The sequence below is a fragment of the Pristiophorus japonicus genome, chromosome 7 (assembly GCF_044704955.1).
Source record: "Pristiophorus japonicus isolate sPriJap1 chromosome 7, sPriJap1.hap1, whole genome shotgun sequence".
In the NCBI taxonomy this organism is placed as follows: domain Eukaryota; kingdom Metazoa; phylum Chordata; class Chondrichthyes; family Pristiophoridae; genus Pristiophorus; species Pristiophorus japonicus.
Window position 1 is genome coordinate 16759068 of NC_091983.1, and position 26251 is coordinate 16785318.

Below are 26251 nucleotides of genomic sequence, written 5' to 3' on the forward strand. Positions count from 1 at the left end.
GTGATTAGATTTTTACAAGATGCCGGTTTCTGCACAGTGTGACTAACCGTTCTATTTGTTTTCTTTCTAGGGTGATTCTGGCAAGGCGGGTGCTCCAGGTGAAGCAGGACTTCGAGGTTTGCCAGTAGGTACAAGTTCTATATCTGTAAAATCAAGTACCGTAGGCTGCTCGAGCTGTAGAAAGCAGAGACGGTGGGGAATCAGTGCTCTGCAGGAACAGTTGGATTTTGGCCATTTCCTTCACTCATTTGGGATTGCTTTGGTTATGCTATTTACAACAACAGCTCATGCTCATGGTCGCAAAATGACCCAAAATTTGGCGGAGCAGTCAGACCCAAGTGGGAGCAGAAAGGAAGATTAGGGGAGTTGGCCAAAGAGGAGGCTTTTAAAGATGGTGTACAGATGGAGCAGGGCTGAGGGAGGGAGTTGGAGAGTGTGGAGGAACGACGGGTGAAACTCTGCCAACAACAGTGGAGTGGAGGGAGGGGGAAATGGACGGTAGTTTGAAGCGTGAAGGATGTGAGCTGGGCTGTGGGGCTGGAGAAGATTTCAGAGGTCGGGTGGGGGATTTGCAGCTGAGGGCAAGGATGTTGCGCTGAGGGACAGGAAGCTGGCCTGACAGGTGATTTGTGTGGGATATGCGTCGGAGTTCTCAGGAGAGCAGCAAGGAGACAGTTGGAAAAGTCAATGCCGTTGATGACAAAGACACAAACCAGGGTCTCACTGACAGTGGAGGAGAGGTAGGGATGGAGATGGGCGATATTTCACAGGTGGACAGAGGGAGGCTTTGTGATGGACTGGATGTGGGGCTGTAAGCTCAGCTTGGTTGAGCAGGATACCAAGTCAGGTCATTGGACTCTGTGTGAGCAGGTATTCAGGACGGGTTACGGGATCAGTGGCAGAAGCCGAATAAGGTGGCATTGATCTTGCCGATGCTGAACTGCAATAATGTTCTAGTTCATCCACGACTTGGCGGCAGTCAGGCAGTCAGACGGCACATTGTAGATTCAAGGATGGTGTTGAGGAAGAAAAGCTGGGTATTGTCAGCAAACAGACATAAGCTCACCCCATGTTTATGGATAATGCCGCCAAAGGGCAATGTGCAGAAGTGATAGGAGGGGGCCAGAGATAGATGCTTGGAGTACTCAGCAGGTGACCATGTCGGCATGGGAGGAGAAGCCTTTGGCCATGGCAGGACAGGTAGGAGTGGAACTATGTGAAGACAATCCTATGGAGATGGAGCATGAAGGAGAGGTGGTGAAGGAAGATGGTGTGTTTGACTGTCTTGAGGAAAGATAAAGCAACACAATAACAGTTACTCAGAATGTCATTGGTGCCTTTGGGATGAAAGGCAAACTGAAGGGATACAAAAAGGGAGCGTTGGGCGGGCAGTTTGGTGGCAATAAACTTCTAGAGAAGAGGAAGTTGGACATGGACCGATAGTTAGGGTGAACATAGGGGTCAACGATTGGCTTTTTAAAGAACCGTGCCATTATTCTAACTACGAAGGTGGCATCAGAGAAGAGAGAGCAGTTCCTCGCCTGAGGAGGGCGACTAGAGTGGTCAGAAGCTGGTCAAGGGAACAGGCCTCATGGAGGAGATGAGTTTGGTGAAGCTGAAGGTGAAGACATGAGAAAAGCTAGAGGTTGGAGCTGGGATAGCGGATGGACTGGAGGTAATAGGGAAGGCAGAGGAGCTGGAGGCAGAAGAATAAATAGCCTCAGTTTTGGAGACAAAGCAATCCTTGTACTTTCAGCAGCTGCCAACAGCTGTGAAGAGGAAGAGGGAGGGGAGAGGGTTTGAAGAAGACAGTGGAGAGGAGGAGTTTGGGATTTCCTTGCCCTTCAGGTTGATCCTGGAGCAATAAGAGGACTTGGTTATGCTGAAGGCAGGTCTAGTGATGGAGGACCAGGGCAGTTATACTCAATGTGCACATGAGCCTGTACCCCTCGGATTTGAGGATGTGGCAAAGAGTGTTGGAATGGAGGGAGTGGGGACTATGAGTGAGGATGACCCCGTTGAAACCACAGGCAGTCAGAGTACAAACAGCAATTTACCTCGGCTCTATTCTTAGTGCTGTTATCATTAGCCAGCAATGGGGCTCATTGTTATTTATTGGGGCAGAAATCCCGGCCTCCCCAGGTTCGTACGGAGTGTCTACGGACCCAGGAAGGCATCGCAAAAGCCAGTTTTCAGCACACAATGCGCATGCGCTGAAAATCAGCTTTTCCGATCCGCCAAGCTGGAGCTTGACAGATCTAACGTATCTCGGGAGCGAGGACATTTGCAAGGGCAAGATTGCGGGAGTTACCCATATCTTGCCCAGCAAATGTCCTCAAAACTCTTGCGCCTGATAAAAGAGTTTTAAAACACACTTAAAACATAAAAAATAACATTAAAAAAACACATTTTATTTTTAAAAACCCTGCCCACTATGTTAAATTTATTTTAAGCATAATTTTTAAAACTTTTTTAAAAATCGGGAAAATATATATTTTTAATAATACATAAATAACTTTAATTTAAATGTTAAATATGTAGTGTATTTTTTCTGTTTTTATTAATATTTTGTGTGTTTTGGGCAGATTCTCATTCATAATTATGGGAACTCCAACTTATGGAGTTTCCATTATTATGAATGAGTATATACTTTACCTGATTGGCTGCTCAGAGCCATGTGACTGCAGCTCCAGCCCTGCGCACGGCCTGACATGCACGCGCTGCGATGCGCAGTCAGTGGAGGCCTCAGGACCGGGAACTCACGTGGGCACAGCAGCTTCAGGTAAGTGCGCTTTTTAAAGTTTTTTACCCGATCGCCCGCGGAAAGCAGCCGACCAGGATTTCTGGGCCATTAGTTCCGACTTTCACAAATCTACCCACCACGTCTGGGGACACACCAGCGCAGTCGAGCGCGAGACTTTTTTTCTCTAAAGATCCTTTTAAAAAAAATTATGTTACACCAGGGAAACCCTTCAAGTTGCTGTGGGAGTTTGCTCCACAATATTAAATGATGTCTTTATTCCGAATAAAGCAGTAGGAATGTTGCCATGCAACCTGATTACTGTGTGGCAAGGTCAATGGGGGCAGAAGTTCCCCTTTTGTGCTTGGCCGTAAATAATCACCATAGGCAGGGCATGGAGCAAAATCAAACAGGGAGGCTCACATACCCATCACACAACCTCGCCGATCTTTCATCCATTAATGTAAATAGCCAAGACATCACACGAGTCCTGTTGCAGGCACACACTCCTCGCTGCGTACTTTTGCTTTATACAAATGATTTACGCCCAAGTATAAAAAAGGTAGGTCCTCCCGAAAGTACCAGATCAGTGGAACGAGAGACGCATGTCGGGATATAGAAAGGTCGGGGGGAATAAAAAATGATCGAAAATAACCTGGAAACAGGACAATGCTGCAGGATGTGGAATAAGCAAGGGAAACGCTGCCTCTGTTCATGCTCGACAAAGGTCCCCAATACATAGATGAAATTACAATTATTTAAATAAAAATGTGCTTGAAATCTTCTGGAAGATGTATTATTGTATTTTTTTGCGTTGGACCAAAATAGTCGCCCTGGCATTTGACATCCATATTCTGAGCACTGGGCATTGATACTCAATACTGGGACGTGATACAAGGGCTGATTCTCCCATTGGACGCTCCTGGTGAGGAGCAGGACTCGCAAGCAGCCCAGGTTGGGAAATCCCGGATTTACTTTCTGTCCATTTAAATGAATGGATAAAATATCAGGAGTTTTGGATCAGCTATTTCTCGACATGCCCTCCCGGAGAATGTGGTTCCTCACTGTGAATGTCCATCCGCCCCCTCCAGCCGGATTGGGGATTCAGCCCTACAATCGGCTCCATTTAATCAAAGTACTTTAAATCGATACATGTTTTGACACTATTTGTTCACCCTGCCTTTATTTTCTAGGGTTTGCCCGGTTCTCCAGGACTTATGGGTGCAATTGGTGCAAAGGTATGACATGATTGTATTTCTGAGCATCCTTGCTGTGCGTAAATAATTTTAATTGTCAATTAGCAGTTTATCCCATCTATTCATTAATTACCTTTGAAGTTTAGAACAACTGATTTTGGTAAAGCAGAAAGATGGAGAAATAGTAGAAGACTTTTTCAATAACACAAATTCAAAATTTGATCTAGAAAATTAGGGTAAATTCACTGACCCTGCAGTCCTGCCATTCAGCCATTCTTGAAGAGAGCATAAGTCAGAGATAGGGCAACAGCACTGATTCACACTCCTTTCACACTCCTTTCGAATGTGGCTCCCCACTGTAGTTGTGGGATTGTAAACTTACCCCTATGTGGGTTAAGGTCAGGTGTTGTTGCCTGTCCAGAAGACATTTTGCAAACATTCTGTATTCATATTTTCATTACAGTATTGCAGACACAATGCAAATCAATTCAAATATACCGGGACGATTGGAAAGTAGGCATAATACACAAAGACAGAATTGCAGGAAAAGTGAAGTGGTTGAGAATGTGGGAAGGAATGAGTTGGAGGGCTAAAGGACAAATACAGATCGAGATGATTGACTGCGGTGTGGAACATGGTGTTTCCTGATCAGCTGATATCAAGGAAGAGCCTGGGATGTATAATATCGGTTGCGAGATTAGATAGATATTCCTGAAATTTCCTTGCTTTACCTTTGTACAAGGAAAAAACCTTGGAGCCCCTTTCTTTAGGCGATTAAATGATAGCTCAGATTGGACATGGTCCGTGGAAGGAGCGACTTGGTGGCCCCAATGGTCCTTCGTCATTCCATATTTATATTTCTATAAAAGAAGTTGAAACAGTAGCAAGTAGCAAAGGTCAGTTAACTCAACATGCTTTTAATTCAAATTCTTTGGAGAAATGATAAACTGGTTGTCTAGCAAGATAATGGTTTCAATTTTCCCACATTGCTAGTTTCTTCTAAAATAAAATATTTTAGATTCTGAACATATAGATCAAACTTTTATGATTGCTGTTGACTTTATGCTTCTTTATAAACAATTTTAAACAATTAATTTTTCTCCCCATCTATCTTTGTTTTGTAACAGGGTGATCAAGGTCCAGCTGGTTTGATTGGCACAGTGGGATTTCCTGGTAAACCTGTAAGTTGGTCTTGTACCTATGATATGATATGAGTTTATCGGACGTCTCACTGAAACATATAGGGCTGGATTTTAGGCTTTTCTGTTTTCGGGGCAAAAACGGAGGCGGGAAAGTTACCGGCCGGGAATAGTTTGCGCTTTAGTAAGGAGGTTCGGGCATCTGGGACGTGCACCAGGGTACATAGTGCGAAGGGAGGCGTTGTACAACTTTCGGGGCACAAAAATGGGAAACTCGCAAACTAAAGTGCCGGGTCGTGTGCACTCCGAGAGAGGCCTTGGGGAAGGGGGGAAACCTTAAAAAAAAACACAATGACATTCCTAAAACATTGCCCACACCACCACAACACAAATCGCTAAGATCATTAAACCAACAAACACTCGCACTTACCTTTACAGCACTTCACCTTCCTCACCGCCGCTGGCATGGCTGGACCGCTCTGGTTTCCCAGGCGGTCATTGCGAGGCGCGATTCCAGGCGTATGGGTCGGGCTCGAGTCAAAACTCGGACGGTGTCGCAACCAGAGGTGTTGCACACCGGAGCAGCTCTTCCCGGTGGTGCTGCTCAGCGCTGCCGCAAAACCCGACCCGAGGATCGCGACAGGACGCAGGAGTCCTCGCCGCCCCCATTGACCTCCGGCGAAACCGGAGTGCAAAGGACCGGAAAATCCAGCCCATAGGATTCTGAGGGGGATTGACAGGGCAGATGCTGCGATGTTGCTTCCCTTGGCTGGGCAGTCTAGAACTAGGGAGGGGCGCAGTCTCAGGATAAGGGGTCAGCCATTTAAGACAGGGATGATCAGAAATTTCTTCATGCAGAGGGTTGTGAATCTTTGGAATTCTCTGCCCCAAAGAGCTGTGGATGCTGAATCGTTGAGTATAATATTCAAGGCTGAGATAGATAGGTTTTTGGAGTCATAGGCAATGGAGGGATATGGAGATCAGACTAGAAAGTGGAATTAAGGTCAAAGATCAGCCATGATCATCATCATAGGTAGTCCCTCAAAATCAAGGAAGACTTGCTTCCACTCTAAAAGTGAGTTCTCAGGTGACTGAACAGTCCAATATGGGAATTACAGTCTCTGTCACAGGTGGGACAGACAGTGGTTGAAGGAAAGGGTGGGGAGTTTGGTTTGCCGCATGCTCCTTCCGCTGCATGCTCTCGGCGACGACACTCGAGGTGCTCAGCGCCTTCCCAGATGCTCTTCCTTCACTTAGGGCAGTCTTTGGCCAGGGACTCCCAGGTATCAGTGAGGATGTTGCACTTTATCAAGGAGCTTTGAGGGTGTCCTTGAAAAGTTTCTTCTGCCCACCTGGGGCTCGCTTGCCGTGTAGAAGTTCCGAGTAGAGCGCTTGCTTTGGGAGTCTTGTGTCGGGCATGTGGTCGATGTGGTCCACCCAACGGAGCTGGCCAAGTGTGGTCAATGCTTCGATGCTGATCGAGAACACTGACGTCAGTGCATCTATCCTCCCAGGGGATTTGCAGGATCTTGCGGAGACATCGTCGGTGGTATTTCTCCAGTGATTTGAGGTGTCTGCTGTATATGGTCTACGTCTCTGAGCCATACAGGAGGGCGGGTATCACTACAGCCCTGTAGACCATGAGCTTGGTGCCAGATTTGAGGGCCTGACCCTTGAACACTCTCTTCCTCAGGCGACCAAAGGCTGCGCTGGCGCACTGGAGGCAGTTATCTTATTGAATGGCGGAGTAGACTCGAGGGGCAATATGGCCTATTCCTGTACCTAATTCTTGTGACAGTGACATGATTTGTGAGTTTTATCCTGATTTTTTACATTAAAACAACTGTGCCACCCCCCCCGCAAAAATATACTATTAATCATGATAGAAGAACATCCTGTAACCAACAACGAGATGTGGCAAAAATCTGCAGTTACGAAGTTAATCATAATTTACTTCAAAAAAATTCTTCTGATTTATACAGTCAATCTCATTCCTGGACATGTTTATCATCTCACTGCTGTTCATGATGTATAATTTATTCATACATCAAATGCCACATCAAATAAATTCAAATCCCACCACGACTGTTTGAGAATTTGAAATCAGCTTATAAAGTATGGAAATAAATAGCTGCTAAGAGTAAAAGCGACCAATGAAGCTGTTGGCTTGTCCTAGTTCACAAACAACCTTACCCGGTCTCGCTTATATGTGACTCCAGTCTCACACTAACGTGATTGACTCTAAGTAGCCCCCTGAAGAGGACTAGCAAGCTATCCAGTTGTATCAAACAGCTCAAGAAGGAGTCTCACCACCATCTTCTCAAGACAATTAGGGATGGTCAATAAATGGCAACTTTACCAGCAACGCCCACCAATTAAAAAAAAAATCTCTGTGAAATATATTACGGATTTTCACTCTTCCATTTCTAGAGCCACGAGGCTGTTCAGTCAGTTGAGGGCTCACTTAAAACAATCCAAACATAGCGTGGCTTTGCGCTATGTATTAGCTTCAGGAATGCCGTTCCCAGCAAACTCGTGGGCTGACACGAGCTTCCACATCACTTCCCTCCATAAACTGATCACGTTGATGTGCTCCTTGTAGATTTCCAGTCTGGCTGCATATTCATTATATACCGCACAGCACCACAACTATGTCAAGAATGGTTCTAAAGACTGTGTAATTGGAAGCCTGGCAGCCCATTGTTCACTAGGTTGATTCTGGGGATGAGGGGGTTGACTTATGAGGAAAGGTTGAGTAGGTTGGGCCTCTACTCATTGGAATTCAGAAGAATGAGAGGTGATCTTATCGAAATGTATAAGATTATGAGGGGGCTTGACAAGGTGGATGTCAGCATCTTACACAGCAGCTGCACAGTGGAGCTCCCTCTGTCCCAGCAACAAGCCTGAGTCCTTACTTCATGAGAGCACCCCCCGCTGCATCAGTTCAACACTTTTTCCATTTCCCACACACAAGCCATCCTGCCACCTCACTGTAGAATCAGGGCCAGTTTTTCCTTCACTCTCAGAAAGGACTGAATTGAGACTACGTAGAATTATACAGAAACTCTTCGGCAGAAACAGACCATTTGGCCTAACTGCGCTGTGCTGGTGTTTATAGTCCATGTGAGCCTCCTCCCACTCTGATTATCTTTCTTACTATGTCCCCATATCCCCATATCCCTCTCTTTCCTTCTCCCTCGTATGTACATCAAACCTCCCCTTAAAGGTATTGGTGTTATCAACTTCAAACTCATTTTACAGAGGACGCTTATAGCCGTCAGACAGAGGAGATGTTGTTTCTCATCTCATCAGCAGGTCAGGGCCTTCAAAGGAGCGGAATGCGGAGGCATACCACTTCAAGGTACAGCGCGTGCTGGTGCAGGAGAGCGACGGCTGTGAAGAGGGTGACTGGATTGGACATAGAAACATAGAAAATAGGTGCAGGAGTAGGCCATTCGGCCCTTCGAGCCTGCACCACCATTAATAAGATCATGGCTGATCATTCACCTCAGTACCTCTTTCCTGCTTTCTCTCCATACCCCTTGATCCCTTTAGCCGTAAGGGCCACATCTAACTCCCTCTTGAATATATCCAATGAACTGGCATCAACAACTCTCTGTGGCAGGGAATTCCACAGGTCAACAACTCTCTGAGTGAAGAAGTTTCTCCTCATCTCAGTCCTAAATGGTTTACCCCTTATCTTTAGACTGTGTCCCCTGGTCCTGGACTTCCCCAACATCGGGAACATTCTTCCTGCATCTAACCTGTCCAGTCCTGTCAGAATTTTATATGTTTCTATGAGATCCCCTCTCATCCTTCTAAACTCCAGTGAATAAAGGCACAGTCGATCCAGTCTCTCCTTATATGTCAGTCCAGCCACCCCGGGAATCAATCTGGTGAACCTTCACTGAACTCCCTCAGTAGCAAGAAAGTCCTTCCTCAGATTAGGAGACCAAAACTCAACACAATATTCCAGGTGAGGCCTCACCAAGGCCCTGCACAACTGCAGTAAGACTTCTTGCTCCGATACTCAAAACCCCTACCTATGAAGGCCAACATACCATTTGCCTTCTTCACCGCCTGCTATATCTTCAATGACTGATGTACCATGACACCCAGGTCTCGTTGCAGCTCCCCTTTTCCTAATCTGCCACCATTCAGATAATAGTCTGCCTTCGTGTTTTTGCCCCCAAGGTGGATAACCTCACATTTATCCACATTATACTGAATCTGCCATGCATTTGCCCACTCACCTCACCTGTCCAAGTTACCCTGCAGCCTTTTAGTGTCCTCCTCACAGTTCACACCGCCATCCAGTTTAGTGTCATCTGCAAACTTGGAGATATTACACTCAATTTCTTCATCTAAATCATTAATGTATATTGCAAATAGCTGGGGCCCCAGCATTGAGCCCTGCAGCACCCCACTAGTCACTGCCTGCCATTCTGAAAAGGACCCGTTTATCCCGACTCTCTGCTTCCTGTCTGCCAACCAGTTCTCTATCCATGTCAGTACATTATCCCCAATACCATGTGCTTTAATTTTGCACACCAATCTCTTGTGTGGGACCTTGTCAAAAGCCTTTTGAAAGTCCAAATACACCACATCCACTGGTTCTCCCTTATCCACTCTATTAGTTACATCCTCAAAAAATTTGTCAAGCATGATTTCCCTTTCATAAATTCATGTTGACTTGGACCGATCCTGTCACTGCTTTCCAAATGCGCTGCTATTTCATCTTTAATAATTGATTCCAACATTTTTCCCACTACTGATGTCAGACTAACCGGTCTATAATTACCCGTTTTCTCTCTCCCTCCTTTTTTAAAAAGTGGTGTTACATTAGCTACCCTTCAGTCCATGGGAACAGATCCAGTCTCGATAGACTGTTGGAAAATGATCACCAATGCATCCACTATTTCTAGGGTCACTTCCTTAAGTACTCTGGGATGCAGTCCATCAGGCCCTGGGGATTTATCGGCCTTCAATCCCATCAATTTCCCTAGCACAATTTCCCACCGAATAAGGATATCCTTCAGTTCCTCCTTCTCACTAGACCCTCGGTCCCCTAGTACTTCCGGAAGTTTATTTGTGTCTTCCTTCGTGAAGACAGAGCCAAAGTTTTTGTTCAATTGGTCTGCCATTTCTTTGTTCCCCATTATAAATTCACCTGAATCTGACTGCAAGGGAACTACATTTGTCTTCACTAATCTTTTTCTCTTCACATATCTATAGAAGCTTTTGCAGTCAGTTTTTATGTTCCCAGCAAGCTTCCTCTCATACTCTATTTTCCCCCTCCTAATTAAACCCTTTGTCCTCCTCTGATGAATTCTAAATTTCTCCCCTTCCTCAGGTTTGCTGCTTCTTCTGGCCAATATATATGCCTCTTCCTTGAATTTAACACTATCCTTAATTTCCCTTGTTAACCACGGTTGAGCCACCTTCCCCATTTTACTTTTACTCCAGACAGGGATGTACAATTGTTGAAGTTCATTCATGTGATGTTTAAATGTTTGCCATTGCCTATCCACCGTCAACCCTCTAAGTATCATTTGCCAGTCATTCTAGCCAATTCACGTCTCATACCATCGAAGTTATCTTTCCTTAAGTTCAGGACCCGAGTTTCTGAATTAACTGTGTCACTCTCCATCTTAATAAGGAATTGTATCATATTATGGTCACTCTTCCCCAAGGGGCCTCGCACAACAAGATTGCTAATTAGTCCTTTCTCATTACACATCACCCAATCTAGGATGGCCAGCCCCCTAGTTAGTTCCTCGACATATTGGTCCAGAAAACCATCCCTAATACACTCTAGGAAATCCTCCTCCATCGTATTGCTACCAGTTTGGTTAGCCCAATCTATATGTAGATTAAAGTCGCCCATGATAACTGCTGTACCTTTATTGCACGCATTCCTAATTTCTTGTTTGATGCTGTCCCCAACCTCACTACTACTGTTTGGTGGTCTGTACACAACTCCCACTAGTGTTTTCTGCCCTTTGGTATTCCGCAGCTCCACCCATATAGATTCCACATCATCCAAGCTAATGTCCTTCCTTACTATTGCGTTAATTTCCTCTTTAACCAGCAACGTTACCCCACCTCCTTTTCCTTTTTGTCTATCCTTCTTGAATGTTGAATACCCCTGGATGTTGAGTTCCCAGTCTTGATCACCCTGGAGCCAAGGTCGCTGATTGGAGCGTAGGCAGGTATAGCAGGAGCGGCAAGGTTGGGGCGAAGGAGCGGCGAGTTATCGTGGAGCGATGTGATCGGGGCCCAAGAGAGGTGTGAGTTTGGGGCCCAGAAGAGGCGAGGGCCCAGGGGCAGCACGGGCCAGCCACACCGTGATATGTGTCCGCACTAGGTCCGTGCAGCTGAGCTGGTCTCCGGTCATCTTGGTTAATCCTTGCCACTGGACCAACGACTACGTGTGCAACAGCCACCACACGTTAAAAAAATCCACGCACAGGCATCTTCCCTTCAGGATGTAGTTTGGGACCTGGAATATTAGGTCCTTCACTGAAACACCTGTGAACTCATCCCTTTTGGCAAGTCATCCTCAATACGAGGGGCCGCTTATGATATGATGATGATGTGTCTCATCAATCTGGGCTGGATTTGAGCTTGGTGCCAGAAGTGAAAAGCCAGTGTTTAAACAATTGCAAGACCTAGTTCCCCATCCTGGTCCCACCTTAAGCCAGCAGTGTAAATCCACGTTTTCTTTAGATTCAAACTAGCCAGTATTGTTCTTGGTTATTTCATTGACTTCAGTCATGGCCAGCTGTGCATACAACCACTGCCAGGTTAACTAATATGCCCTTTCGACTAAAACCAGTAAGGAGACCCTGGATTGCCTCAGTGTCATCAAACAAAAAAACAAACAAAAGTTCCTCCACCCCCCTTTTTAAGAACATAAGAAATAGGAGCAGGAGTAGGCCATTTGGTCCCTCGAGCCTGTTCCGCCATTCAATAAGATCATGGATGATCTGATCATGGACTCAACTCCACTTCCCTCCCTGCTCCCCATAACCCTTTATTCCCTTATCGCTCAAAAATCTGTCTATCTCTGCCTTAAACATACTCAATGACCCAGCCTCCACAGCTCTCTGGGGCAGAGAATTGCATAGATTTACAACCCTCTGAGAGAAGAAATTCCTCTTCATCTCAGTTTTAAAAGGGCGGCCCCTTATTCTGAGACTATGTCCCCTAGTTTTACTTTCCCCTATGAGTGGAAATATCCTCTCTGCATCTACCTTGTCGAGCCCTCTCATTATCTTATATATTTCGATAAGATCACCTCTCATTCTTCTGAACTCCAATGAGTATAGGCCCAACATACTAAACCTATCTTTATAAGTCAACCCCCTCATCTCCGGAATCAACCAAGTGACCCTTCTCTGAACAGTCTCCAATGCAAGTATATCCTTCTTTAAATACGGAGACCAAAACTGTAAGCAGTACTCTGGGTGTGGCCTCACCAATATCCTGTACAGTTGTAGCAGGACTTCTCTGCTTTTATACTCTATCCCCCTTGCAATAAAGGGCAACATTCCATTTGCCTTCCTGATCACTTGCTGTACCTGCATACTAACTTTTTGTGTTTCATGCACAAGGACCCCCAGGTCCCTCTGTACTGCAGCACTTTGCAATTTTTCTCCATTTAAATTATTATTTGCTTTTCTATTTTTTTCTGTCAAATTGGATAACCTCACATTTTCCCACATTATACTCCATTTGCCAAATTTTTGCCCACTCACTTAGCCTGTCTATATCCCTTTGCAGATTATTTGTATCCTCCTCACAATTTGCTTTCCCACCCATCCTTGTATCATCAGCAAACTTGGCTACATTACACTCGGTCCCTTCATCCAAGTCATTGATATAGATTGTAAATAATTGAGGCCCCAGCACCGATCCCTGCGACACCCCACTAGATACTGTTTGGCAACCGGAAAATTATCCATTTATCCCGACTCTCTGTTTTTTGTTAGTTAGCCAATCCTCCATCCATGCTAATATATTGCCCCCATGCCCTGTGAACTTTTATCCTGTGAAGTAACCTTTTATGTGGCACCTTAACGAATGCCTTCTGGAAATCTAAATACATCACATCCACTGGTTTCCCCTTATCCACCCTGCTCGTTACATCCTCAAAGAACTCCAGCAAATTTGTCAAACATGATTTTCCTTTCATAAAACCATGCTGACTCTGCTTGATTGACTTATGCTTTTCCAAATGTCCCGCTATTGCTTCCTTAATAGTGGACTCCAGCATTTTCCTAACGACAGATGTAAGGCTAACTGATCTATAGTTTCCTGCTTTTTGTCTGCCTCCTTTTTGAAATAGGGGCGTTACATTTGTGATTTTCCAATCCACTGGGACCGCCCCAGAATCCAGGGAATTTTGGTAGATTACAACCAATGCATCCACTATCTCTGCAGCCACTTCTTTTAGGACCCTAGGATGTAAGCCATCAGGTTCCAGGGACTGGTCCGCCTTTCGTCCCATTATTTTACCGCGTACTACTTCTTTAGTGATAGTGATTATATTAAGTTCCTCCCTCTCTATAGCCCCTTGATTTTCCACTATTGGGATGATTTTAGTGTCTTCTACCATGAAGACCGATACAAAATATTTGTTCAACATCTCTGCCTTTTCCCTGTTCTCTGTTATTAATTCCCCAGTCTCATCCTCCAGGGGACCAACATTTACTTTAGCCACTCTTTACCTTTTTATGTACCTGTAGAAACTCTTACCATCTCGTTTTATATTCTGTGCTAGTTTACTTTCATAATCTATCTTCCCTCTCTTTATCATTTTTTTAGTCGTTCTTTGCTGGCTTTTAAAAGTATCCTCAGACTGTGACCCCTGGCTCTGGACTTCCCCAACATCGGGAACATTCTTACTGCATCTAACCTGTCCAATCCTGTCAGAATTATATGTTTCTATGAGATCTCCTCATTCTTCTAAATTCCAGTGAATATAAGCCTAGTCGATCCAGTCTTTCTTCATATGTCAGTCCTGTCGTCCCGGGAATCAGACTGGTGAACCTTCGCTGCACTCCCTCAATAGCAAGAATGTCCTTCCTCAGATTAGGAGACCAAAACTGTACACAATATTCAAGATGTGGCCTCACCAAGGCCCTGTACAACTGCAGTAAACCTCCCTGCTCCTATACTCAAATCCTCTCGCTATGAAGGCCAACATGCCTTATCTCCACCCAAACTGATTCAATATCTTGATCTTCTGAGCCAATATCGTTTCTCATTAACACACTGATCTCATCCTTTTTTAATGAGGAACCAAACCATAAAAGAAAGTAAACTTATAAAATTAAATAATAATGTTATTACCTATATCCACTGTGCCCTTCAGTCGCTGCCAATTGGTCGTGGAAAGCCTTGAGCGTCCCAGTGGACACTGGGTGCTCCTTCTCTGGGGCCACCCGAACACGGACAAGACCGCGGGAGGCAGGCAGGCAGGCAAGCAGAGCGACCACGCCAGAGGTTGTTGCTAATTAATATGTGAAAAGAAAACGAAAGACTTGCATTTATATAGTTCCTTTCACGACCACCGGATGTCCAAAAACACCTTACAGCCAAAGAAGTACTTTATGAAGTGTAGTCACTGTTGTGATGTGGGAAACGTGGCAGACAATTTGCGCACAGCAAGCTCCCACAACCAACAATATGATAATGACCAGATAATTTATTTTAGTGATGTTGATTGAGGGATAAATATTGGCCAGGACACCGGGGTAACTCCTCTGCTCTTCTTCAAAATCGCACCATAGGATCTTTTACATGCACCGGAGAGAGCCTCGGTTTAACATCTCATCAAAAAAACAGTACCTCCAACAGTGCAGCACTCCCTCAGCACTGCACTGGTGTCAGCCTAATTTTTTGTGCTAAAGTCTCTGGAGTGGGACATGAACCCACAACCAGTCTGACTCAGAGGCGAGTTGTTACCCACTGAACCACAGCTGTCACCATGTGGTCTGTGATTAAATTGTTACTCAACTTGTGCCCCTTTTGCTGTACAGTTTGAAGTCTCTGGAGGACTGGATTTTTGGGTGGTTTGTGACCGGCTTTTCGCCGCGATTTGACCCTCCGCAGCAGAAACCCGGTCGCGAAGCCCGGTCGCGATCCTCGGCTCCTTGTTTGCGGCGGCACTTGGAAGCATCACCGGGGAGAGCAGCGGTGGATGTGGAACGACTCGGATTGTGTTACCGTCTGAGTTTCGGCACTCACCCGGACCCGTACACCGTGCCCAGAACACCGACAGGTAAAACCTAGCGGGGCAGCCCTCTTGGCAGCGGTAAGTTGGAAAACTTGCAAAAAAAGGTAAGTTAAAGTTTATATTTTTAAATTTTTTTGCAGCGATTTATTAAGTAAGGGTCTTGGTAATGTTTTTGGAATGTTTTAAAAAATGTTTCTCCCCCTCCCAAGGCCTCTCTTGCAGCGCTCCCGGCCCCGCACTAAATTTGGCGAGGATCGAGTTTTTGCGCCACGAATGATTGTGCAATGCCTCCCTTTGCAGCAGACCCCAAAGGCCGAAAGTTAGGCCTTAAATCGTTAACTGAGCATCAATGCTAATTTTCCCGCACTGCCTCCGTTTTCACCCCGAAACGGAGAAACACGAAAATCCACCCCCATTAGCTCCAATCACGTTGCCCTTCTGGCTGTAGGATGGTGACGGGCAACTCATAGAGGAAGAGAAACAGGTAGAAACTGGAAGTAGAAATGGAGAAATTAACAAAGTTTAAAAAATGATGACCAGACTCGGAGCTCCAACAATGACATGGTCTGGTGTGTAATTCCGCTTTTCCAGTATATGTAATTCTACAAACAGAGCCTTGACTGGCTAGGGACCCACGTTATCGAGAGAATGATAGGATTGTCTGGGAACTTTCCTGATATGTGATACCAGCAGGTGAGGTTCAGCATTGGGAGCACAAATTAGTAACGTTTACTGCGTTGTATCAATTTATGGTGATGAAAATGCCTTGTAGGCAAACTGTCCGTCTGTCGCAACATAAATCAGTGCAAAACTATGAAATAAAAAGTTAATTCAGACTGTCACCAAATTTAAAATGCATTTTTCTTTTCTATGATTACAACAGGGTAAACAGGGACCTGTCGGTGATTTGGGAGAGCCTGGCCTTGTTGGACCTCCAGTAAGTAGCTAACTCTTTAACTGCTTTTATCTTTCAACCAATCTGCTGCAATAACATTTTTGTCCCAGTACAAGGTAGCAACTAAATTTGATTTAACTGTGCTTTTCTTGTATGTGATTGTTCAGAGGTGGTATGAAAGGCCTGTGGTTGCTGGTACTCGTGGCCAAAACATTCTTTGTGGTTCAAGGTTTGAATCATATCTAAAACTAGATTACTGCAAAGGGAGCGATTAAATTGTACATTCTTATCTGTGTACATCAACTGTAACAATAATAGGTAAGTGTAAGAGAACAAGGAGCTCTTTACTTTGGGTCTGCTGAAGATGTTGTAAGCATCTCCTGACTGGGAGACCTTTGGGATCTGCACAGTAATCACGCTGCAGAAACTGACAGTATCACTGACAGCCAAGAAAGGTTGTGTTGCATTTTAGGCGATCTTGTCCTAATAATGTAAGCTTTCCTGACCTCTGCTCGAAAAAATCCCCACAAGTCCTGGAAAATCCAGCATTTTATTTATCATTATCATCATAGGCAGTCCCTCGGAATCGAGGAAGACTTGGTTCCACTCTTAGAATTCTGAGTCTTTAGGTGGCTGAACAGTCCAATACGAGAGCCACAGTCCCTGCCACAGGTGGGCCAGACAGTCGTTGAGGGTAAGGGAGGGTGGGACAGGTTTGTCGCACGCTCCTTCCGCTGCCTGCGCTTGGTTTCTTCATGCTCTCGGCGACAAGACTCGAGGTGCTCAGCGCCCTCCCAGATGCTCTTCCTCCACTTAGGGCGGTCTTTGGCCAGGGTCTCCCAGGTGTCGGTGGGGATGTTGTACTTTAACAGGGAGGCTTTGAGGGTGTCCTTGAAATGTTTCCGCTGCCCACCTTTGGCTCGTTTTCCGTGAAGGAGCTCCGAGTAGAGCGCTTGCTTTGGGAGTCTTGCGTCCGGCATGCGGATAATGTGGCCTGCCCAGCGGAGCTGATCAAGTGCTATAAAGTACTACCAGACCCCAGTAACACAATACCTATCTCTCCATTTTTCATTTTCTATAGGGTGAGAATTGTAATGAATCTGCCTACACCACTAAGAATGAGAATTGCAAGAACAGCTTGAATTTATCTGGCGCCTTTAAAGTAGTAAAACATCCCAAGGTGCTTCACAGCAGCGATTCTGAAACAAAGTTTGACACCAAGCCATCTAATGAGATATCAGACAGGTGACCAAAAAGCTTGGTCAAAGAGTTTATAAGGAGTATCTTAAAGCAGGAGAAAGAGAGAGACAGAGAGGCGGAGAAGTTTAGGGAGGGAATTCCAGAACTTAGGGCCTAGGCAGCTGAAGGTACGGCCGCCAATGGAGGAGCGAGAAATTCGGGGGTGCACCAGAGGCCAGAATTGGAGCAGCGTAGAGATCTCGGAGGGTTGTAGGACTGGAGGATTTTTCACAAACCAGTAACTTCTAAGTCTGTTTCTTCGATTGTGAAGCCAACACTTTCCTTTCTGTGTGCTTTGTTGGGTCACATGTGACATATTTAGAGTCGGTTTTACATATTCAGACTCCTTGTAGAGAGCTTCACATGGCTGGAGCACTTGTGGGGAGTTTGGGCCTGGAGCTTAGTGACCAATAATGGACAGAAAATTCTTGTAGGGTCTGCAAGATCCCCGGCCCCAAATTCCTGATATGTGCACACATTGTATGAAGCTCTGCAGTGTGTGAAATTCTGGATACTCTGATTTCAAAAAGAGAGATAATTAAATGTGGGAACGTGCTCCCAATTCAAACTATGAAATCCTATCTTTTGAACTCCTTTAAAACTGATTCCGATGAATATCTGGCCCAGACTGGACCATAATAAGTGCGGATATACTGGGCTGGATTCTCCTGTTCAGAGCAGAGTAGCAGGACCCCTCGCCATCCTCCGACTCTACCTGACCCTTACCCATTCCTCTTGGGTTGAGGGTCATTGAGTATGTCCGATCGGCTTCCAGCGGGATTCGCATGGTCACGGAGGAGCTCGGCAGTCATTGGCCACCAAATCCTGGCGGTACTGCAGCACCAGAGGGAAAAGCCAGGCATTTGAAGAGCTCGTGCGGAGGGGGAAGGGGCCTTTTTTGTGAGACCCTCCCTCTCCATTCCCTGACCTCGGTGCCACTACTGTTGCCACCCTGGGCCTGCCGCCACCTTCCACCTGGTGCAGGGAAAGCCGAGGGCAGACAGGAGGGCATAGGCCGGGGACCCAAGAGCCAGCCACCCTCCTGCTGACACTTGCGTGAGGTGGGTGGAGAGATGGCAGGTGGTCACAGTGACCCCAGTAGGAGTGAAACATGAGATCGGGGCAGTGAGACGGCAATAGGTCTTACTGCCCGATTTGTTTCACGTCATTCTCCACTGCTATTTCAGATGGCATCACAGGGGAAAATCGAGCCTAGCTAATCAGATGGTTGCTGGAATATTGTGACTCCAGACTACGGCCCAGACCATCAGTGCAATGGACTCTGTCAGAGTTGAATGATGTAGACTGATGTCCTGGAGCAGAAGAATAGTGCGGGAGCAGTTGAGAGGAATTTTGTACAGTTCCACTAGGTCACTCACCTCCCATGTTTCTCCTGGTGGCGGGAGAATAGCAACACGATCGGCCAAACCATCTACCTGCAAGAAAGGATTGTGAGAGCGCGGCAAAAATAGGTAATCTGGCTAAAGCAGGGTTGACGAAATAACATCCACATCTGTGGTGACATCACTGAAGGCCCTGGAACGTGCAAGATAGCCCCACTGATCCAAAACACCCCCCAATCTGTCCGCAGGATTTTGCTCACCCCTCTCTCTGCACCACTCCTCCTCACCACATAACGGCAGCTGCTGCTACCAGCTCCGCAGAAAATTCTGGGCCACTCCCACCACATTTCTCTCCATTCCTCCTGTCCAAGCCCTAATTCCTCCGACCTCCAGTCCCAATTTCCCACCCCCAGTCTCAATCACCCCCAGTCCCAATCCCAATCCCTCCTCCAGTCCCAATCCCAATCTCTCTCCCAATCCCAATCCCAATCCCTCCCCCAGTCCCAATCCCAATCCCTCCCCCACTCCCAATCCCAACCAATCTGCCAGTCCCAATCCCAATCCCTCCCCCACTCCCAATCCCAATCCCCCCACCCCATTCTAATCCCAGTCTCCCCCGCCCCCTCCCTAGTCCCAATCCCTCCCAGCCCTAATGCCAATCGCTCCAGTCTCAATCCCAATCTGCCACCATCCCAATCCCTCCCAGTCTCAATCCCAATCTCACCCCCCTCCAATACTAATTTCCCCCCAATCCCAATCCCAGTCTCCCCTCCCCCATCATCATAATCCCAGTCTCCCACCCTCCCAGTCCTAATCTCTCCCCCAGTCCCAATCACAGTCTCCCTCCCCCCCCCCCCCACCACAGCCCCAATCTCCTCTCAAGTCCCAGTCCCAAATGCCTACCCCTCACCCAGTTCCGAACCAAACCAGAGTGCTGTGTGGACGCCATTTTGGTCCCAATTTGGCACCCGTAGTGCCCAAACAACAGGTGCTATGGAACCACATTTTTAGCCCTAAACATTAATCAGGGAACAATCTGAAGATTTGATGGTGTGATGGCATGATTTGGAGAGGTTTGGCTGCCAGTCTGTTTTCACACCTTGTCTTTTACTTCCCTCTGATCAGGAGGAGGACTGGGGCTCCATTTTATTAGCAGCAACTCAGTTCTGAAATAAACATAGATATTTAAACAGGCTTGCTTTGTAAAAGCCTAAAATAAAGACCCATAAACCAACTAGGGAACATCTTTCCTAAAGTGCGGTGCCCAGAATTGGGGAGTATTGTGTCGAATTCTGGGCACGGCACTCTAGGAAAGAGGTGAAGGCCTTAGAGAGGGTGCAGGAAAGATTTACAAGAATGATTCCAGGAATGAGAAACTTCAGTTATGTGGGACTGGAGAAGCTGGGGTTGTTCTCCTTAGTGCAGAGAAGATTGCGAGGAGATTCAAAATCATGAGGGGTCTGGACAGAGTAGAGAGAGAGAAACTGTTCCCATTGGCGGAAGGGTTGAGAACCAGAGGACACAGATATAAGGTGACTGGCAGAAGAACCAAAGGTGACATAAGAATAAACTTTTTTACACAGAGAGTGGTTATGATCTGGAATGCGCTGCCTGAAAGGTGGAGGCAGACTCAATCGCTGCTTTCAAAAGGGAGTTGGATAAGTAACTGAAAGAAAAAAAATTGCAGGGCTACGGGGAAAGGGTAGGAAAGTGGGACTAGCTGAAGGTGCTCTTGCAGAGAGCCGGCACGGGATCGACAGGCCCAATGGTCGTCTTCCGTGCTGTGTCCATTCTATGATTCTGCTGGTATTAAAACCCGAAGGGCTCCAAATGCAAATTTCTAGCACTTGAGCGAGTGTAAAGCTGCCATCAACCCATCCTAAAACATGCCGTCCTTGTTAAAATATTAGACAGACGACATTTAAACATTAGCCTGCCAGTACAGCACAGTGCAACTTTACCGCAGTAACGTTTTGCGATTTAGGGGAAGCAAGGTAAGTGCATGAGGGAGAAGGGAACAGGAGGATGTGCTGATTGTGTGAGAAAAAGTATGGTGGGAGGAGGTCGTGCGGAGCATAAACATCGAGATGGACCAGTTGGACCGAAAGGCCGGTTTCTGTTTTGGTTTGTGTGATCCAGGACTTACTGAAGTAGGAGCCACAGCAACTAATAAAAATTCCCAACTATGGATGGAGTGTCTGTGTGTGAGATCGTATTTGGGTGCCGATAAACTTACGAGTGCATTTTTGGCTCATTAATCGGATCACACTACAAGTAAGCAACCTTCCTTGCTCCATAAGATCTACCAAGACTAAAACTATCCCGATGAATTCCCAAAGACTCTATATTCTCACTCCCAAGTCCTGTCAGAAATGGAGAACATGTGTGGGACAATCCCAATCATAGTGCTCCTTATTATCATCATCATCATCATAGGCAGTCCCTCGGAATCAAGGAAGACTTGCTTCCACTCTTAAAATGAGTCCCTGTCACAGGTGGGGCAGATAGTTGTTGAGGGTAAGGGAGGGTGGGACTGGTTTGCCACACGCTCTTTCCGCTGCCTGCGCTTGGTTTCTGCATGCTCTCGGCGGCGAGACTCGAGGTGCTCAGCGCCCCCCTGGATGCACTTCCTCCACTTAGGGCGGTCTTTGGCCAGGGACTCCCAGGTGTCGGTGGGGATGTCGCACCATTATAAACCATGAGCAGACCACTCATAACGCAGAAGCTCATTTTCCAATTTTATGAAAAAATGGCTTTACTTTACATTCATTGCTAATATTTTGTATGAAGAATTTGATCTTATTGCTTTAGTGATGTACCCCGGCAGAAAGCTGAGAGTTCCCAATTTACGCGGCTGACTGCTGCTGTGAACGACTGCTCCCCCACCAACCTCAACCATCACCCTCAGTTGGTCTTCTTGGCAAGATTAGCTGGCACTGCGCAACTGACATGGCCTGCTTCCCCACCATGATCCCAGCCAGTGGACCTGAGGCAGCTCCGCTCGAAAATAATCCCTTGCCGCCAACCATGATTGCATATTTGCGGGATGCGGCGGAGACGGAGGAATGGAGGACGGAAGTGGCTCGATGAACCAGCTGGTCTTTTCCTGCCCGTCAGTTTTGTATGTCCGTACGGTGAGGTGACCACTGATGCCAGTTTGATCACTTCCTCCTGTACTGTCGAGGAGCATGCTTAGATGGCCAGATTCTGTCTATGATCTTGAAGAGAATTGCATTACAGAGGCAGTGAGCAGGATTGCTGGAGGTGAGCACGCACTGTCTCTAACACTTAGCTCCATGACTGGGAGGCCCGTGTTTGGTGTTGGAGCAACATTTCTGGGTAATTCCCACGGCTGCATATAGTGACACCACTATTCCAGGCCAGAATGGGGAAGACCGAGTAATTCCCCCGTCAATCACGCCTGGAGACCGCACTGCTGTAAGTGACTGGGATCGACTTTACGCACATAATTTGTATTGTGTAACTATCCTCCACTGACTGCATTGTGCTGGACAAATCACCCTACTTTTATTTGGTGTTTTTGACTTCTGTTTCCTTTAGTTTGTAGAGACTCTGTTTAAATAGACTCTGTTTAAATAGACTCTGTAGTCCACTGTTTAAATAAACTCTGTAGTCCACTGTTTAAATGGACTCTGTTGAGTAAATAGACTCTGTTTGTTGAGTAAATAGACTCTGCCATAAAATAGATTGTTGGCTGACACAGAGCCACCCATTGGCTGACACAGAGCCACCCATTGGCTGACACAGAGCAGCTCATTGGCTGACACAGTGGTGTCAATCGACTCTCTGAACTCCCTCACCTCTGATATAGGCCCGATGACTGGAGGGCATGACCAATGGAGATGACAACTGCTGAGATGGGCGTGAAGTGGGTTTCCACCACACCTCCGGCAAAGTTATGGTGGCAGGGTAGGATTAGCTCCAAGAAAGTTCTCAACTCGTGTCTCCTTGTAGAGAACTCTGATCAGAGTTAGCATAAAAACTCCTAACAAAGCATAGATTTTAAGATCTGATGAATTCACAAGGTCATCAAAAGAAAGAAACAAGCAAACAGCAAGATAAAAATATGAAATTTCCTTCTATGGACTATAGTCTATTATGGGTATTATGGAAAGAAAAAATGATAATCCTTCAGAACATTCTACATTAAGATCACACCATATAATAAAATCTCTCTGGGCAGAATTGTTTTTCAGACTGGAGGGAAGTATACAGTGATGTTCCCCAGGGGTAGCTATAAGGACCACTGCTCTTTTCAAAGTTTGCAGATGAAATAAAGCTTGGATATGTAGTATACAGTGAGGAGGATAGTAACATACTTCAGGAGGACATAGAGAGACTGGTAAATTGGCCCGACAAATTGTAGATGCAATTTAATGCAGAGAAATGTGAAATGATACATTTTGGTAGGAAGAATGAGGAGAGGCAATAGGAACTAAATGGTACAATTTTAAAGATGGTGCAGGAGCAGAGAGACCTGGGGGTGTGTGCACACAAGTCTTTGAAGGTGGCACGGCAAGTTGAGAAGGCTGTTAGAAATGGGTATGGGATCCTTGGCTTTATAAATAAAGGCATAGAGTACCAAAGCAAATAAGTTATACTAAGCCTTTATAAATTACTGGTTAGATCCCAGCTGGAGTCTTGTACCCAATTCTAGGCACCACACTTTAGGAAGAATGAAAAAGTCTTAGAGAGGGTGCAGAGGTGATTTACTATAATGATGCCAGGAATGTGAGACTTCAGTTATGTGGAGAAACTGGAGACTCCGGGGTTGTTCTCCTTAGAGCAGAGAAGGTTAAGAGGCGATTTGATAGAGGTGTTCAAAATCATGAAAGTTTTTGATAGAGTAAATAAGGAGAAACTGTTTCCAGTAGCAGACAGGTCAGTAACCAAAGGATGAAGATTTAAAGTAATTGGCAAAAGACCCAGAGGGCAGATGGCATTTTTGACTCAGTGAGTTGTGATCTGGAATGCACTGCCTGAAAGGATGGTGGAAGCTGTAACTTTCATAAAGGAATAGGATAAATACTTGAAGGAGAAACATTTCCGAGGCTATGTGGAAAGGGCAGGGGAGTGGAACTAATTGGATAGCTTCTTGAAAGAGGCGTCACAGGCACAATGGACCGAATGGCCTCCTGCGCTGTATCATTCTATGAAACTGCCTGGAGTATAAAATGCTAGTTTTCTGACACTATGCTGGTACCGGGGCCAATTAATCCACTGAAATATGCTTGTAATCTTCTCGGGCGTAAGATCAAGGATTAGCCAAAATGACCATGAGTTGATCCATTAATGTAATCACCAGTGCTGTCATTGAAAATAAATACTAGACATTTCATTAACTAACTCCACAGCCACTTGTGTGTGAGAATCCTATGTAGATCAGGATCCATCTAGTTTTCGAAAATCTCCATGTGTTTCATGCCTTAGGACTTTTGTTTCCAGTGAGGTCATGTGGAAGCCGTACTGTTGTCACAGGCTTTTCTCACTTAAGAAGAACAATCATGAGCGACATGGCTGGTTATTTCGTTGACCACCTCATAAAGTTAAAAGCAGTGGCATAACTGTCCTTGTGTGATTAGCATCATGCTGGTTATATTTCATAACTGAACACCACTTAGAACCTGTAAAGATATTTATGGGATAGTTGAACATGTATCATCGTCAGCAACAATGTTTTATTTACTTCATAAAGTCTAAAAATTGTTGGGCATTTTTGAGCACTGATATCCTGCATAAAATATACAAGCAGAGTATATGTTCAAAGTTAAGAATAAGCAAATTACAATACACAATTCATGCCTCACACACAAACATACACATATAAAATATTGTATTTGAACGCTTCTGTTGCTGCATATAGTACTAGCAGGCTTGATATTTAATTTGCCTTCAAGATACTCATTGGAAATTAGTACCACAATTGCTTTTAGAATGAAAAGCCCTTTAGAAACAGTGAATCTATTTGGTGATGAGGAATTGCACATTGGTTGGGTGGTGCAGTGATGGAGAGCATTGGAGTACTATTACATAGTGCCATGGAGGGACGGAACGCAGGTTTGATTCCTCTGTACAGATGAGTCCTCGATACTGTCGCTGTGGCAGGCTGTCTGGTTAATTAAAAAACTGAAGCTAAATTTTCAGAGCAACAGTAACTTTCACCCAAGAAACCATGAAAGGGCTTCATACCCTAACCTGCCAAGGCTGCAAATCGGCAGATAATTACAGATGAGAAAGGCCATTTGGCACATCGTAATTCATCCATCTAGCAAGACTCTATACATGTCCCATTGCAACACCTAATTCTTTCTGCAATGATTTGAGGCTTTTCACCTCCACTACTCTATCTGGAAGTCCATTCCATGTGCTGATCATTCTATTTATAGAGAAGAACGTTCTGATATCGGTCTTTAATTTATTGTTTTACTAGTTTTAACTCTTAGGTCATACACTGCATGCATTGGATCCAGGGTTGAAGTTCCTCAACTCTCTTTGAACAAATGATCTTCACCCTGAATTCAGAGGAGAATGTGGTGCTGTATCAGTGTGACACTTCCATTCCCTGGACCAACTATCCTTTTGCTTCTCCAAGTAAAACTGCAAACTTCATGCCTGTGTGCATTGTGGACACATGGCTCAAGGAATAGGTTTAAGATTCCCCAAAGTAAATAAGCTTAAGACTCTTCCAAAAAAAGATATTTATGCCTTCAGTCCAGGATGGATTCAAGCTTCAGTCCAAAAGTGAAAAAAAGCTGAAAGATGAAAGATTAAACCAATACCCTGCTATTTCCTCCTGTGGTTCAGGTGGATGTTAAAGATCTCATGGCAATATTTGAAGAACAGGAATACTCCCCCAGTGACAATCGCCAGCATGCCTTCTTCAACCAATAGCATTCAAAAAAACTGATTAACTGGATAAGATTATCACAGAGGTAAACGGATTATCTATTTTCTCAAAACTAGACCTGAAATCTGGATGTCACGAGCTCGAGGTCCATGAACTGAGCTGCTATACTGTAGCGTTTGCAGTACGTATTGGTTTGAAGCTGTACAAAAGGCAACAGAGGTACTTCATCATATAATTGAACGAGTTAATGAAGGAATTCCAGGGCACTTGAATGTAAGCGATGGTGTTCGAACACATAGACCCACTCAGCAGAACGTGACACCCCCTGATGTAGAGTTCTTTACAAGCTGCAAGAAAGTGGTCTTGCACTCACGAGGAGTGTGAAGGTGGTAACGAGCATTAAGGTTATTTTGGCCTCGTCTTCACAAAGTAAAGATGACACCTGACCCCAAGAAAGTCAATGCAACCCACAATGCTGCAGCTCCAAGTAACCTGACAGAAGTCTGCATTCTTATAGGCATAGTTACACACTGTTGCTAATTTATTTGCTACAATTACAAAGTCTTTGTGAGAATGAACATCTAAAGG

The 26251-nt window shown here is 45.5% G+C and overlaps 1 protein-coding gene across 2 annotated transcripts in view; it reads left to right on the top strand.

The window, feature by feature from the left end:
- Nucleotides 1–26251, top strand: part of col9a1b (collagen, type IX, alpha 1b) — a 152043-nt gene that overhangs the window by 63657 nt on the left and 62135 nt on the right. For both annotated transcript variants that reach the window (XM_070884857.1, XM_070884858.1), the window contains exons 19-22: nucleotides 71–124; nucleotides 3934–3978; nucleotides 5064–5117; nucleotides 16202–16255. In XM_070884857.1, coding sequence (XP_070740958.1) covers nucleotides 71–124; nucleotides 3934–3978; nucleotides 5064–5117; nucleotides 16202–16255 — 207 coding nt within the window. The remainder of the gene's footprint in view (nucleotides 1–70; nucleotides 125–3933; nucleotides 3979–5063; nucleotides 5118–16201; nucleotides 16256–26251) is intronic.